This window comes from Gekko japonicus, unplaced genomic scaffold (genome assembly GCF_001447785.1).
Source record: "Gekko japonicus isolate JY-2015 unplaced genomic scaffold, Gekko_japonicus_V1.1 scaffold953, whole genome shotgun sequence".
In the NCBI taxonomy this organism is placed as follows: domain Eukaryota; kingdom Metazoa; phylum Chordata; class Lepidosauria; order Squamata; family Gekkonidae; genus Gekko; species Gekko japonicus.
The window spans coordinates 170,115-186,530 of NW_015161979.1; the positions used below are offsets into that span (position 1 = coordinate 170,115).

General features: G+C 50.2%; 1 protein-coding gene across 1 annotated transcript in view; it reads left to right on the forward strand.

The window, feature by feature from the left end:
* GTPBP3 (GTP binding protein 3 (mitochondrial)) overlaps positions 1 to 14,062 on the forward strand; it is an 18,514-nt gene extending 4,452 nt beyond the window's left edge. Inside the window, exons 4-9 of the mRNA XM_015429757.1 lie at positions 42 to 244; positions 4,481 to 4,553; positions 4,828 to 4,971; positions 6,933 to 7,098; positions 11,494 to 11,784; positions 12,683 to 14,062. Of these exons, the coding sequence (XP_015285243.1) occupies positions 42 to 244; positions 4,481 to 4,553; positions 4,828 to 4,971; positions 6,933 to 7,098; positions 11,494 to 11,784; positions 12,683 to 12,914 (1,109 nt within the window). The 3' untranslated portion in view covers positions 12,915 to 14,062. The remainder of the gene's footprint in view (positions 1 to 41; positions 245 to 4,480; positions 4,554 to 4,827; positions 4,972 to 6,932; positions 7,099 to 11,493; positions 11,785 to 12,682) is intronic.
* Positions 14,063 to 16,416: the final 2,354 nt, after the last annotated feature.

The following is a 16,416-nucleotide window of genomic DNA, read 5'->3' on the forward strand; positions in this document are numbered from 1 at the left end:
CAAGACTGCAGAGCTTGAGATACTCCTCTTTCTCGTTTCAGGATCCCTCCCTCACCTGCGGCTGGCGGAGCCTGGAGAGTTTACCAAACGGGCCTTTCAGAATGGGAAACTCGACCTGACGGAGGCGGAGGGGCTGGGGGACCTGATCCACGCTGAAACAGAAGGCCAGCGCCGGCAGGCCTTGCGCCAGATGGATGGTGACCTGGGGCGGCTCTATCGGCACTGGAGTGACGCTCTCACCAAGGCAAGGCGGGGGAAGGTGGCAGGCAAGGATACCTCTGATCCCCCACACACACACTGAGCGGAACAGTTCACATCCTGAGCAGAATAGAACAGCTGTAACCTTCGAGTGGGCCGGGGCAGTGCGAGACCCTGCGTGGCTCCAGATGGTTGCTGAGCGGGGCTTCCTGTGCCACTGAGGGGCTGCTCACCTGCACAGCTGAGAGGGAACGCTGGTTTCAGGTGCAGAATGCCCCCAGAATGCCTGTGGACCTTTCTGGAGGCGTTTTCATGGAAGTGACCACCGGTGGGTGGTGGTTAATGATAATAATGATGATGATGATAATAATAATAATAGTAAAGCAAAAACAGACATCCTGGGTTTGCAGTTCCGTGAGTCCCTTACCCCATTCACCTACGGCTGCCATTTGTTTCTTAATCTACATCATTTATATGTAGCTTTTCTTCACAATGGGGACCCAAAACGGCTTACACCGTTCTTACCACAGCATCCCTGTGAGGTAGGTTAGGCTGAGAGAGTGACTGGCCCTAGGTCACCCAGCATGCTTCCAGGGCAGAGTGGAGATTTGAGCGCGGGGCTCCCAGATCCTAGACTGATTCTCCAACCACTCTGCCACACTGCCTCTTTCTTCCCTTTGCATGATCGAAGGGATTTAAAAAAAAAAATCAGTTATAGGGACTTAGAGCAATCTTTCTATTAGGTCTTCTGAATCCCCTGTGTAATTTTTTTCTCTAAAAAATTCTCTAACACACTTTGTTGCAGAGAGATTTCATTTATTCATTTAAAACATTCCTGTCATGTTCATGGGCCCATAGTGTGGCCTATAGGCTCTGCGGAGGCCTGGTGGCTCCCGGGAAGTCTATTTGGGAGTAGTCATTGGGGCCTACATTTCCCAGGTTCCCTCTGGACCCTGCGACTGGGTAACAGGAGGTTTTGGAGGGAAAAACTACACCAGCAGGGAAACGGGGTGGTGCCTAGGAGGAGGCGATAAAAAGCCTTGCCCAGGGTGCGGGGGGGGTGTCTCTCCTCGCAGGGAGCAGGGTTGGAGGGGGCTGCTGCAGACAGAGGGATCCCTCATCCAGAAAGGGGGTCAGTTAGACCCTGGACAGGCACCTAGGGACGGCTGGGACTGTGCAGACAGACGCGTTAGGATTTATGATTTTACTGATTTACTTGCCTTTACTTTGCTCATTTTTCCTACTTGTTATTGATCTAAAGTTGAGCCAGTTTGGTGCAGTGGTTAAGTGCGCAGACTCTAATCTGGGAGAACCGGGTTTGATTCCCCACTCCTCCACTCGCACCTGCTGATGTGACCTTGGGTCAGTCACAAGCTCTGGCACAGCTGTCCTTGAAAAAGAGAAGTTTCTGTCAGAGATCTCTCAGCCCCACCCACCTCACAGGGTGTCTGTTGTGGGGAGGGGGAGGGAAAGGAGTTTGTAAGCCGCTCTGAGACTCCAAGTGACGGGCGGGGTATAAATCCAACCTCTTCTTCTTCTTCTTAATAGAACTATTCATTTGGTCGCGTACCAGGGGAAACCTGTTGGGCAAGCACTGTAACAAGGGTGCTGTGAGCCCACCCAGGGAGACCCATGCCAGAGTGGTGGCAGCCAGCAGTGAACCTTCCTAGCCGCTGCCCGCGACAATTCCTATGCTGCCCTTCCACCCAAATAAGGTCCCCAAGGCAGCCGGCATCGTAACATTTCAGCATTTTAAAATTATATATATAAAATAATTCAGCAAAAACGTATAAACACGTAATGACACCAAAACCAGGGAGGAGGGCCCATCATGTGTGTGTGTGGGGGGTATGGCAAGCCAAACAAAAAAGATAGAAGGGGAACGCTGTGCCCCTTGTATCTTCTCTTGCTCTTTTCCGTGCCACTTCCTTTAAAAAATGAAAGCTGGGAATTCAGAGACTGCAATAAACAGACTGCCCTGACCTGGGCGGCCCAGGCTAGCTTGATCTCATCAGATCTTGGAAGCTAAGCAGGGTCAGCCCTGGTCAGTCCTTGGATGGGAGATGGCCAAGGAAGTCCAGGGTTGCTACGCAGGGTCAGGCAATGGCAGACCACCTGTGTTCATCTTTTATGGACGGCTTCAAGAGGGAACTGGATAAACATATGGAGCAGAGGTCCATCAGTGGCTATTAGCCACAAGGTATAGATAGGAACTCTTGGTCTGGGGCAAGTGATGCTCTGTCTTCTTGGTGCTGGGGGGGATCAACAGTGGGAGGGCTTCTAATGTCCTGGCCCCACTGGTGGACCTCCTGATGGCACCTGGTATTTCTGGCCACTGTGTGACACAGAGTGTTGGACTGGATGGGCCACTGGCCTGATCCAGCATTGGCGTCTCTTATGTTCTTATGTACATTGAAAACTCTGCGGGGTTGCCATCAACTGGCTGCAACTGGAGGTCACTTTCCACCACAATAGACAGACTACCCTAATCCTATAGTAACATGTCAATTTCCATTAAAAAACAAACCAAACAGAAAACCAAGAGATCCCTCCCATTCTGGGGTGGAAGAATGGCTGCCACCGGGGGTCTGAGGCAGGGGAAATGGTGACCATGGGGGTAGGAAGTGCAGTGACACACACCTTCTCAAGTTATGGGGATTTTTTGAAAAATTTGTATTAGTTTATATACAGAAAGGGGAGAAGGAGAAGGGGGGGGAGGCAGAAATATTAAAATTTCCAATTTAACATTCTGCATGCATATCTTCTCATTACAGCTTCACAACTACTTCATCTATCATTCTTATTATTCTTCACTTGATCTTAATTTCTCAATACTTAAGTTTTAACCAGTCATAAAACGCCTTCCAGGGTCTCGTAAATTCTTCTTCCATTTTTCCTTTTAATATATTTGTCAACTTGTCCATTTCGGAATATTCCATAATCTTCAATATCAACTCATGTAGCGTTGGAATCTTCAATGTCCTCCATGCCATTGCGAGTAAAATTCTGGATCCTTCTCAAGTTTTGGGTGGTTGTTTTTCCCCCCCTCATTACGACCTTTTGAAAGAGAGAGTGATTGAGCAGCTGGGGAAAAGCTCAGAATGGGGACCATTGGGAGACTTGTGAACGCTCCAGAAAAGCTTGGAGACCTACTGGGAGGCAATCTCCGTATGGATGCAGCTGACCTGACAAAAATGTATTGGAGCAACATTTTGAGACGGAGTCTTGTGGCACCTCAGATTGCAACTTGCCCAGTAGAGCTCTCAGTCAAGAGACGGGTGTGTCTTGAACGAAGATGGTGGGACTTTGGGTTCAGATCTCCACTCTGCCACAGAAGTTTGCCGAGTGACCTTGGGCCAGGCGCCCTGTCTCAGCCTCACCTACCTCACAGGGCTGTTGTGAGGATAAGGAGATGGGAAGGCTATATTTGCTGCCCAGGGCAACTTGGTGAAGGGAGTATGCCTATAAAAATGTGCTAAGTTTCAGGAGACCCAAGATCCTACTTTTGCTGAGGCAGACTAATATGACCACCAACAATGTTAAAAGCCTCTCCTGGAAGTCTGTCTTTTTGTCGACCCCTGCTGTGACCAAGGATTCCTGGGGTGGGGCTATGCAAGGTCGGGCTGGCTCAGTTTTCAGTGGCTTCCACCTTCTACTGGATTCAGTAAGCTGTTATAATTTGGGTCACAGTGGGCGGGAGTGGCCCCGGTTGCCTATCCAACACCACCTCCCCTTCTATGAATCCTTTATGCAAAGAGCCGTGTGTGTGTGTGTGTGTGAATGAGAAAGAGAAACAGGGTCCATCCGTCCGTTCCCTGGCAGAACGAGCTGGGAGGACGGGTTAAAAATTCAATAAATAATAACCGACCAGGGCCTTTTCTGTCGCAGCTCCAACCTACTGGAATGAGCTTCTGGATGAGATCAGGGCCCTGTGGGACCTTTCACAGTTCACAGATCCGCAGAGCCACAAAAACGGAGCTCTTTCACCAGGCCTTTAGGTAAAGAGCTGTGTTATCATCTATGTCCTGTGCCAATCTATTTCCAGCCTGAGCCCGCCGGTAATGGATGGACTGATAATTGCACTTTATTGTAGCTATGCCGCCATTGTTCTGTTAATTGGTTTTAATAACTTTTGTGTATTCTGTATTGATATTTACATTGTTGTTTATCTATTGTTTCTTGTGTAAGCTGCCCTGAGCCCGCCTCGGTGGGGAGGGTGGGATAAAAATCAAATAAATAATTACAAATAAATAAATAAATAATAACCCCGCCCTCCCTGCAGGCCCTCACCCACATCGAAGCATACATTGACTTCAGCGAAGATGACAACATTGAAGAGGGGGTTCTTTCCCAAGGTGAGCACCCTCGTCGTTTCTTTTTCCTTTCCCTCCCCCTCACGCACCCTGCTATCCACCAATTACATTCCTCATTCCTCATATTTTTTGAATGTCACTTTTCTGTTGGCTGAACAAAAACAGCAGTGCGGGTAGAATCTTGGCACTGCAGTCTTGCCTTTTAGGAAAAAAGAAATTAAGTTGCTAGCCCTCCTGGCTGTGGAGGGAGAGCGGGGGGGGGGGCGAAGGAGGGGAGGGAAAGTTGGCAGCAGAGTTTCCCCATCTTTCGTTGCAGTGGAGGCCACGGTGGAGGTTTTGGAGAAGGAGCTGAGGGTGCACTTGCAAGACGGCCGGCGTGGGGAGAGGCTGAGGGACGGAGTCCATGTCGTGATAGCTGGGCCCACCAATGCCGGCAAGAGCAGCCTTCTGAACCACTTGTGTGAGTGGGGAATCAGCGTCAGGCCCGAGGGGTCTTCCAAAGCTTGTTCTTGGTTGCTGGGGTGCAGCTGGTGTGGCATGACTTCCCTCCTTGCTTAATGCTGTGGGTTCCCACCTCCAAATGTTTGTGTTGTCTTCTGGAGCAGTTTTATCTCTGGGGCATTTACCTCGGTAGGACTTCCTCATTGGCTGTGTCCTGTAGGCTCATTTTGCTTGCTATAACCTTGGGTGGCTCTCCTGGGTGGCCACTGGGTGGCAGCACAAGGATGCTGCAACTTTGGTGAGGGCTGTTGGCTGCCAGGTGATGTAAAAAACGGCAGCGTGATTAGGAGCTGCCTCCTCCACAGCCTGGTCTGACACCCACCCCACCCCATCCATCGAGCCCAGCCTTGCCTCCTCAGGCTGGTGGCTGCAGCTCTGCGGCAGAGAAACAGCTTTCCCAACAGACCAAGCCCTTGACCTGGAAATGCCCAAAGTTGAGCCCAAGTGGGGGAAGGTTGGGGTGGCCCTATGGGCTTCCTTCCTTTAGAATTTCCCAGGATTTCTCTCCTCCTCTGGGGGAGAGAGTTAAGTCTGGTGGCTCCCTGGGACTGGAAGGGGTGGAATTTCAATTGGGGGGGATTCATCTCTGCCCGGCATGCCGGATAGTCCTCGATTCCTTGTTCCTGGCAAGTCTTGTTCGCCTTGGGTTTGTTTATTGGGGTAATTAATTAAGAAAAAATGCCCGTCCCTTTTCATCCCCCGCTTCTTTCCTGAAATGAAAATGGAGTCTTCCGGCCCTTCACAAATTTACTGACGCAAATCTCGCACTCCTGAAATTTCCTGTTTTATGTTTGCTTCAACAGACTAACACAGAACCTCGATTTGAAATCCTGGGGTGGGAGGGAGGCATTTTTCTGGAAGCCAGACTGGAAATTTTGGAGAGCAGTGAAAAAAAACTTATTTGAAATATCTTCTGGAATCAGGGACTGGTTTTTAAGACAAGGATTTAGTCACTGAGAACGTATAATATGAAAATTACGTTATGCAGTAATCTACGGCTTTAGAGAATGACAGTTCTTTTGAAAATTTGTCTCTTGTGTCTCCACAGTATACAAAGATATTTTTATTGTCAAGTGTAACTAATTTTTGTCCACAGTCAATATGCTGTAATGTGTGACCTTAATATGCTATTGAGCGTTCAATCCTAGAAAATATAGCTAGATATTGATTTAGTTCTGCTAGGCATGTATGAGACTGTTCCTGTTCAAATCATGTGTTTTCTTTTGTTTCGTATGAAGTTCATGTTTTCTGTATTGAAATTATGCTTTTTCCTACCTCTCAGAGGAGAAAAGTGGCGATACGTGGGCTAAGGTAGCATAGATCAAGATGGGTGGGCCGTGTTAGTCTGTCCGTAACAGGAGAAAAGAGCAAGAGTCCAGGAGCACCTTCAAGACTAACAACATTTGAGGTAGAGGATCAGCTTTCTTGAGTCACTACTCACTTCTGAAGAAGTGAGCAGTGACTCATGAAAGCTCCTGCCGCAGATCTGGTTAGTCTTTAAGGCGCTGCTAGACTCCTACTCTTTTCTAGTGCTTAAGGTAGCATGGAATGCAGCAGTTTGCAATTCTCTCTCTTCCTCTAATATTAGGTATATTCGCAGTTTTGCTTGTGGGAAGCTACAACCTTTACACTTTAAAGGTCATCAGCATGCCGAATATTACAGGTTTACATGCTAGCTCAGTTGTACATGGTATGTTTTGTGGGGAAGCTGTGTAATAAACTTAGGCTTGATCAGGAAGATACATATTTAACTTTCCTCTCCACTTCTGTTTGTCTCTCCCCCCCCCCCCAGCTTCAAAATTCTGAAAAAGTTACATCTCTGCCCTGCCCCACCTGTGGGCTTGCTGGGCATCTGTCGCCCCTTTGCCTCTTGCCTCACCCATTTCCTAGGATCCTTCTGACTTTGTCCTTTTCCTCTAGGCCAGAAGCCAGCAGCCATTGTCTCCCCCATGGCGGGGACCACCCGGGATGTGGTAGAGGCAGCACTGAACATCGGGGGTTTCCCTGTGGTGCTGAGCGACACAGCTGGGCTGCGGGACACCGATGACGCCATTGAGAAGGAGGGGATGAGCCGAGCTCGTGAGAGGTGAAGGGGGTGAAGGGATGTCTGGGCACTGAGCACACCAAACTCTCTGTGCCAAGCATTTGCTGCAAGCCAGGACTCGGAAATGTTCCAGATGGGTCCCTTCGTCTGCTTTGGGATTTGAAGCCCGGTGCACTTTGTGTGTGACTGGCCCAAGGTCACTTTCACATGCCTTGAGAAAGACAGGAGCGCTCCGTCTATGAATGTCAGCTGCTTAATGGGCCTTTTGTAGGACCAGCAACAAACATCAATTTAGACTTCAATGTAACCACAAAAGGGGTCCTCAACCTTTTTGAGCCCACAGGCACCTTTGGAATTCTGGCAGAGCACAGCAGGCACAGCCACAAAATGGCCGCTGCGAGAGGCAGAGTGAAACACAAAATGGCCACCACAGCTTGTGAAGGGCCTTGCGCTGTGGCGGCAGCCGCCTTTCTTCCATTACGGAGCTCAAAGTGGACTATAATCTAAATATAAAATGCATAAAACAGAGTACCTAAAAATAAGGAAAACCGAAATTGAAAATCATAATTTAGGACTTCTTTAATCAAATGCAGTCCTAATAAACTGTCTTCAACTGCGAGGGGTCCAGGCACACGTCCCTGGGGAGATTGTTCCACAGTCATGGGGCTGCCACCAAAAATGCCCTCTTTCACGTGACCGCAAGATGAGCTTCTTTAATTCACGGGACAGTCCAGAGGGTCTCTCCCTGTGGTCTTCATTCCCAGGCAAGAGCATGTCCATGGTCTTCAATGATTCTAGAATGGGGACCATTCCCCCCTCTAAGCTGAGTTAGTGTGAGCTAGCTCACAGCTTTTTAGCTTCTGGCTCACACATTTTTGTCTTAGCTCAGGAAGGAGGGCTCCAGAGCAAGCTAATGCATGCAGTAGTCAAATCGCTCGCTCACAACTTTTACACCAGTCACTCACAAAGTAGAATTTTTGCTCACAAGACTCCACAGCTTAGAGGGAACATTGATGGTTGGGGACCCCCCCCCAGATGATAGCAGGGGGCCCAGTGAGCTGCAAGCACCTCCCAGTCCTGTGAGAGGAAGAGGGGGAATTATTACCTCACCAGCATTGAGGCCAGGACTGTGGGAACAGGTAACCCAAGCTGAGCACTAGGTGGGGTTCCAAGTGACTGATTTAGTTCATATCTAAGCAGCTCACATCCTTCTCTTCTGCCCCATTGTATCTTCACAACAGTCCTGTGAGGTGGGCTAGGCTGAGAGTGTGTGACTGGCCCAAGGTCATCCGGCAGGCTTCCATAGCAAAGTGGAGATCCAAACCCGGAGCAATTTCTCTAACCCTCCTTTCCTCCTTCCAGGTTATATGCTACTTCCTCCTGCTGCTGGGGTAAGGGGCAAGTGCAAGGAAGGAGGGTTAGAGCAATCGCTTTGGGTCGCTGGCAGCGCAGCACGGCTTAAGCAGTACCTGGATTCCAATTTGAAGATTGAGGTGGGGGTGCTGCTGGGGTGGGGGTGTTGCAGATTGGAAAGGGGGTGCTGCCCCACGCACCCCACCACTGGATACGGCCCTGCTGGCCTCTCTGCAGCCTTGAGAAAGACAGGAGCGCTCCGTCTATGAATGTCAGCTGCTTAATGGGCCTTTTGTAGGACCAGCAACAAACATCAATTTAGACTTCAATGTAACCACAAAAGGAAACTTCCCCCTTTAGAAGACTTTCAAGCAAGGAAAAGCGGGTGTGCAATTCTAAAAACTCCCGTTGGGGTTGATTGTGTAAAAAGGATATAAATTGACTGGTAGCTATTAGATTGTACAAACTGATTATTATTGTTGATATTGCATGTAATGAATATATACCTGTTTTAGAATATTATGAATAATACACAACGCACTTTATAAGATGGAACATATAAAACACTTTAACTTATACAAAAGGTCTTTGCAGTGTATATCTTTGTTGTTGGCCTCTCTGCACAAGCAGCAGGTCTTCCAGAAAGCAACAAAATAAAACAAAATGCAATATGTCTGTTCTGTAGGGGCTCAAGGCCCAGCAGAGTGTCTCTAAGTCCCCATCCAATTCCAGGCCTTCTGATCAATGCCGTTAAAGCCAGAGAAGATCAACAAAAACAGCAATAAAAGCAAGGGGAGGAGGGAGGGAGTGTGTGCAGGGCCACAGAAAAAGGCTCTGTCACTAATAACCTACCCATCTTCTTTCTATACCATGAGTTGGGTCCCTGAGGAAGATCTCAGTTGGGCTGTAGCTACATGCAAACCGCCAGTATTGACTCTGATTGTGTAAACAGAACCTCCAGCTGAAAGGGACTTCCGGTTTATGGCGACACGCTGAGCAGACTCATCTCCCGGACCTCCCGGGGATGAAATCTGTGCACCAGCAGAAAGGGGGGGGGCGACGTCTTGCTACCCCCCCTGGAGCCTGGTTGAAAAGCTCTTAGTTATGGGGCTTTTGAGAGGTGGCCTCTTCACCAGCGCGTTGCTGGGGAATTGAGGCGCTTCTCCATTCCGACAGTCGTCCTGCTGTGTGTCCGTATGGAACTAGTGACGCTGACCGGGACAAGCGCTGGAGATCGAGTGGTCTAAATGGAGCTACAGTGAGGTCGCAAGACTGACTATGAACTGTGAGTCGGATTAGAGCGTAATTGACATTTTAAAAAGAAAGCTCCCACCCCAAGGACTAGAAAAGAAAGCAAATGAGGGAGGGGCCCCTCCCATGCGCACGAATTTAAATGCGAGACCTGAGGGGGGAGCGAAAGTAAAAATGCTGAAATCTGTTGGAAGAGACTTACCAAGGCGTAGATGAACGTTTGAGCATATATTCAGAGACTTTAGCAAATCTTCGGCAAGTAAACAATACATAAAGATTGTGGGGAAGAGGACTGAGAAAGAAAAACTTTCAAAAGCGAAAGTAGTTGGGAGCCCTCGTCCGGAAGAAACCACCGAGTTGGCTAAAACGTTGGCAGAATCCCTGTGCCCCCTGCTGGACCAGATGACTAATCTCAAAGAACAGCTGTCAACGATGAACCAAAGCATCACTGGTCAGCAGCTTCAATTGAATGAGACTCTTAAATCACGGAACAAACAGCTGAGAAAGTGAAAGAAGTTGACGCCAGTATTCAAAAGCTGAAGAAAAAGGTGCAAAAACTGGAAAAGAAGCAAGTCTCTACAGAAGAACAACTTTTACAGCTACAAATGGAGAAGGCAAACCTGGTCCGATTCCAAGGTGTCCCAGAATCCAAAGGCGAGAATCTTAAGCAAGTGATGAGCGATGCATTAGCCCCAGTGACAGATTTGAAGGCTGAGTATCTTATGAGCGAGATGGATGTGGCCTACAGGTCTGATTCCATATACCTAAAGAAGAAGAATCTGCCTGGGGAAATAGTAATGAGATTCTCGAAGAGGCACGTGAGGGATTCTGTCTTGAGAGCGACTGTGGGGTCACCCTTGAAAATTAGGGACAATACCATCAGGATCTTGAAAGATATCCCATTTGAAATAAGGCAAAGGAGAAAGAAATATAAAGATTTAATTCTTCTTCTTCAAACAAATGCAGTTAGCTACAGGTGGTTATTTCCAGAGGGCGTAACCTTCAAACTTCAGGATAAAAAAGAAAAGATTGACTCTGTTTCCAAAGCACGGGACGTTTTGAGAATCCAGTTGGGCCAGCCAGAGGAGGTGGATAAAGAGGAGAAGGACAGTAAGTCCAGTGGCGAGCTGTACTCGGGGTCTTCCGGAGAGGACTCTTTCTGAAAAAGGGGTAGCTGCCCCTAAAAGTCCATATAAACTGAAGAAAATACAAGAAAAGAAAAAATGAAGGCTGAAGGACTCTGAATTGTGCCTTTGAAAATATGGTTTTTAATAATGGGATGCTCTGGCGTTTCTCTCTAACAGTTAAATCTAAGTTTTAAAAGATATTTTAGCATGTCTGACTAAGTTCAAAAGATATTAGCGATTCAAGGAAAGATTTTGTACTTAAGCTGTTTTAATGATTTCCTACTCTTGGGGTTTTAGTTAGTAGTGGTTATCTTTTCTTTCTCCCTAATTGTAGTTCCCTTCCCTTATTTCTTTGTAGTTTGTAGTCCAATTAAAAAAGCAATAAAAAATCCCCTCTGGGGGGCCCCCCAAAAAAAGAACCTCCAGCCGAGGTAGCCTGCCTTTGAACGTCAGGTGCCGAAGGGCAGTGATGGGGGGGCCTGCTGTCTTCCTGGGGCACTGCAGGGAATGGGAAACTGGGTGAGGTGAGCCTTCGAGGCAGACCTTACCAGGAAGTTTTGAGGGCCCCGTGAGTTCTGCAAGCTTTGGAAATGAGCCATGGCCAGAATGCCACCTCTGTTGGTTTTCGACTGGGGACACTGGTGGTGACAGCGGGGAGGCGAAAATGACACACCAAGCCTTGACTTTTCTTTCTGCTTCTCTGCAGGGTTCGTGGCGCTGACCTCCTCCTGGCCGTGCTGGACGCGGCAGAAATGGCCCAGCAGCCTGGCCGACTGGTGAGCACCCTGCAGGGCATCCTGCCACCCGCCCAGCAGGACGGGGCCCAGCCGACTCTGCTGGTGCTGAACAAGTCGGACCTGCTCGGCGGACAGAACAGAGCTGCACTCTTGGGGGCCTGTGGCCAGCTGGGCCTCCCTCCGGCTTGCCTGCTGTCCTGCAAAACGGGAGAAGGACTCCCCAGTTTCCTGGACACCTTCAAGGAGCAGCTCAGCCACATGTGAGGAAGGGGCAGGAAATGGGGAGTGGGTGGGGGGTGGGCTGGGAGCAGACGCTCCAAATCTGGCAGCACGTATGATTTATTTTGTCTTTATTTTTTTTTCCTTGCGATTCAAGGCGGCTGACAGTAATGGTTTAGAAGACTGAAGTTTCGGTCCAGTGGCACCTCTTAGACTGACAAAGTCTAATTCTGGGTTTATGCTTTTGTGAAAGCTTATCCCCAGAATTAAACTTGGTTGGTCTGAAAGGTGCCAGACTGGACTCAAACTTTGCTCTGTCACTTCAGACCAACACGGTGACCCGCCGGAATCCAAGTTAACAAGATTTTCAGTTTAAAACCAAAACGACAAGATTCATGGGTGTGAAGTCTTTTGACAAGTGAAAAAATAATCCTTTATTTGTGCATTCAGGGGAGTGCCATTTTGTGGCCTGATTAAGTTATGTTATGTCCCTGGATTTTTAAAAAATGCTTTTATCCGTGCCTATTGGCTGGCCAGAGCAGCAGCTAAAGAGGCCGAGGCCTGGAGCCCCACATCCTGCCAGGAGGGGGCTGTGTGGAGTTTCCTTTATTTTTTCTGGGCCCACCATTCTCGTTCTGAGTCTAGTCGCCGTTTCACAGCCTTGTCCGGGGAGGAGTGAATGGGCCGGCGGTCTGTCTCACCCCCTGGCTCAGCAGGATGCTTCCCCCCACCCCAGGTCTTTTGAACTGGAGACGCCAAGGCTCGAACGAGAACGGGGATCTCCTGGGGGGGGGGGGAATCCAGAGAGGTCTCCCCTGGTCCCACCTGGCTGCCTCCAGCGCAGTTCCTATTGATCGACAATTCCACATCCTGCCTCCCTGTGGACTTTCCCTGTGTGTTTTTATGTGACCCATACAATTCTCTCCTTTTCCCCTTTAGGTGTGGCGACCCCCTGCTGGGTTCCCCCAGCCCCACACAGGCCCGTCACCGGCTCTACCTAACCAAATGCTTGGAGGCCCTGGGCTGCTTTGGCCAGCACCGGCACCTGGATCTGGCCCTAGCAGCTGAAGACCTGCGCCAGGCCCGCCGACTCCTCGGGCAGCTGACCGGGCAGGTGGGGGTGGAGGAGATCCTGACTCTCATCTTCAGGGACTTCTGCATTGGGAAGTGAGGGGGATGGGCGGCTGGCGGGCAACAGTTCTTCATGCCAGGGGTGTGTGTCCCCCATCAAGTGGCAGGCAGTTCCAGAGGCTCGGCGGGGGATGCCTGCTGAGGCCTCAACGCCTGCAGGAGCCAAGAAAGACAAATGAGGAGACCGTTTTCATTTGGAAGAATCGGATGGTGGCTGAAGTTGTCTTCTGCAGAAGGAGAGGCAGGCTCCCTCCGCCGGACAGAGGTGGTCTGAAGCACATTTGGGATGTTGACCACCCAGCTTCTCTTCTGGGGCCTTTTTGGTTTAGGGTAAAAGAGGAGAGGGGGGAATGTGGTGCTCAGCTGACGGGTAGTAGGGTCAGGATGGGTACCTGGGGGGAAGGCCGGGACATAATGCTAAGTTAACTTCTGGCACTCCAGGCCTCAGGAGCGGGGTCAGGGTCATAAGATTAGATGCATTTTTTAAACAGGTGGCATGCATGTCATGGAGGGCGAGCCGGCAGCAGCTCAATGGAAACTCCGTGCTTCTTGGAGGCTGTTCACGATTGCAGCCGTGATAGACCTTCTTGGAGGCTGTTCACGCTTGCAGCCGTGATAGACCTTGCCCTCCACCAACGCTTCCAAAAAGCATTCTAACCTTGCGCTCGGCAGTTCCACAAGTGCCGTGGCACTTACTGCTGCAGAGACTGGAGGAAACTTTTGACCTTCTGGCCTTTCAGGCCAGGAGGGGTTCACAGGCCCATTCAGAGCAGGCCTTTTTAGCTCCCCCCCCCCCGGGGATTGTCCTGTTGCCGGCCAAGAAGTTGGGAGCCGTCTATGAAAACCTTTTTCCTGCCTGTCGAGAGGTGAGGAAAAGAGGAGCCCTTCCTCTGCAGGCAGTGAGAGGGAGCCGAAGACAGGAACTGGGGGGGCTTCCTCTCGCAGGCGTCTCCTAGCCCATCCATCAATGGGAAGCAGACGTTTCCTTGGGAGAGAGCGGCAAGTGGACACCCCCCCCCCCCCTTTCCCTGTTCCCGGTTAATGAGAACAGAACCAGGAAGATAGGGGGCCGGGAAGGGACCCAGTCCAGGGTAGCGGGTAGAGTAGGATTTGCGGAGGGGGCGTCTTGGGTTCAGGCATGGGAAATGCCCGGAGATTTGGCAGTCTCTCCCCCCCCCAAAGATGCCATCTCCTCCAGCGGAACTGATAGCTCAAGTCTGAAGATCAGTTGTTATTCTGGGAGATCTCCAGGCCCCACCTGGTTGTTGGTAACCCTAGTTCAAGTCCCCACTCAGCCTTGAAACTCTCTGGGTGGCCTTTAGCCTGTCGCTGCATCAGCATCTCCTACCTTGCAGGGCTGGCGTGAGGATAAAATGGGCAGCGGAGAAAGCAGGGTCTTATAGCTGTGTTTTGAAGGGGCAGCCCTACCTCGAGTGGGGCACATTCCGGAGTTCCAGTCAGGAACGGCCAGTTTCTCCCAAAGTTTAATCTGATTTTACAATTGGGTTTTCTTCCACAGGCCCCAAATCATTTTTGAGCTGCCTGTCAATCGAGTATGCTTTCATGTGCATGCATGAAACGGGATATACACACAACAGCTTTATGCCCAGAATGAAACTGTGTTGGTCTTCAGGGTGCCACTGGAACTCAAACTTTGTTCTGTTGCTTCAGACCAACACCTGAATCTGCTTTAACACAATGGCTTTCCTTGCAGCACGTGATACACATTGCTTTGAGTGACTTTGTGGTGAGATAGGGCACTGTGGCTGCAATACCAAGAACACGTTCCCGGGACTTCTGAGTAAGGGCCTTTATCCCTGTGTCCAGATTTGGAGTTGATGGAGATTTATTATTATTACTTTACTTCTCAGTGGGAACCCAGAGCAGTTTACATTTTATCCTCACAGCAGGCTAGCCTGATCTCATCCTCACAGCAAACAGTGGTAGAACAAAGTTAGAGTCCCGTGGCACCTTTGAGGCCAACAGAGTTTTATTCCAGGTGTGTGAGGCCCCAGGGGATGGTGTGGGGAGGATTTGAACCGCGATATCCCAGATCCTAACCTGAAGTTTTTGCCACTCTGCAGCACTGGCTGCAGGGAGGGACGTTGCTTCGCTTATGGGCATCCACTCAATGAGTGGATGAGTTGAGATCCAGATCCAAGAGGGCCTGGATTTAAGCAGGGCCCTGGCACTCAACGTAGGCCATGAACCCCTGCTAGGAAACCCGGTAAGCCTTACTGTGTCTTCCCGAAACCCTCTGAGACTTGGCACCCGAAGAGGAGGAGGGGAACACCGGCTCTGGCTTCCCCAGTTGCTAGTTGCAGAAAACAAGCTTGTAAAAATGATTTAAAGTGACAGAGAAGGAAATCTGCCAGCACTGAGAACAACCCCCCCCCTCCTTTTTTAAACTATCTTTTGTGTGTGTCTGTCCATTAAATACATCCTGGCCTTGGGGAGTTGTTTGTTTAAGCCAAGCCAAGAGGGAAGGTCGGGAAGTCTGACACTCGTTTTAAGGAGGGAGGGGGGGGCGCACTGTGAAACACATTGAAAATGTGGAAGCCAGCATTCAGAAGCGAAAATAAAGTCCATAAACTCACTCTCAAAAGGGCTGTGGATGATTTTGACATTTGCCACGGTGAAGAAGTCGGATCTTTGCCAGCAGCAAGATAGCTTATGACACACTTTGTGCATGGTGTGCGTGCGTGCGTGCGTGCGTGATACCCGTTCTGTAATCCTTAAGAACCGTCAAAATGGCGGTGGCTGGATCTGCCAAAAAGTCCGCCCGGCATCCTGTTTGCAGCTGGGGACAGCCAGATGGCTACGGCGGGCCCAGCCCAGCGGGACAGGAAAGCCCCCCATGACGTCTGTTTGCGTAGGCAGAGGTAGACTGTGTGTGAACATGGAGCTAGGGAAGGGACTTCCATATTGGGTCAGGCTGGGTGTTTGCTTGGGGTCCCCCGGCTTCCACTGTGTCACTCTCCACAGCGAACTCTTGTTTGTAGGCCTCCATCGTTATCTGGGTGGTCCAGGTTAGCCAGATCTCGTTGAGCTAAGCATGGTTGGCCCTGGTTAGTACGTGGATGGGAGACCACCAGGGAAGTCTTGGGTCATTCTGCAGAGGCAGGCAGTGGCACACCGCCTCCATTCACCTCTTGCCTTGACCTAGATGGCCCAGGCTAGCCTGATCTCATCCGATTTCAGAACCTAAGCAGGGTCGGCCATGGCTGGTCCTTGGATGGAAGAGCCCAGAGGAAGTCCAGGGTTGCTGTGCAGAGGCAGGCAGTGGCCAACCGCCTCTGTTTTTCTCTGCCCTGCCCTGGATGTCTCAGGCTGGCTTGGTCTCTTCAGATCTCAGAAGGCAAGCAGGGTCGGCCCTGGTTGCTGCCTGAATGGGAGACCACCAAGGAAGTCCAGGGTCGCTATGCGATGGCAAGCCCCCTCTGCTCATCTCTTTCCTTGACCAGCCCATGAGGGGGCTGCGACTCACAGTCAAGGGATATTGCTCACCCTGTGTCACAGTTGCAAGAGGGGACATTTTCTGA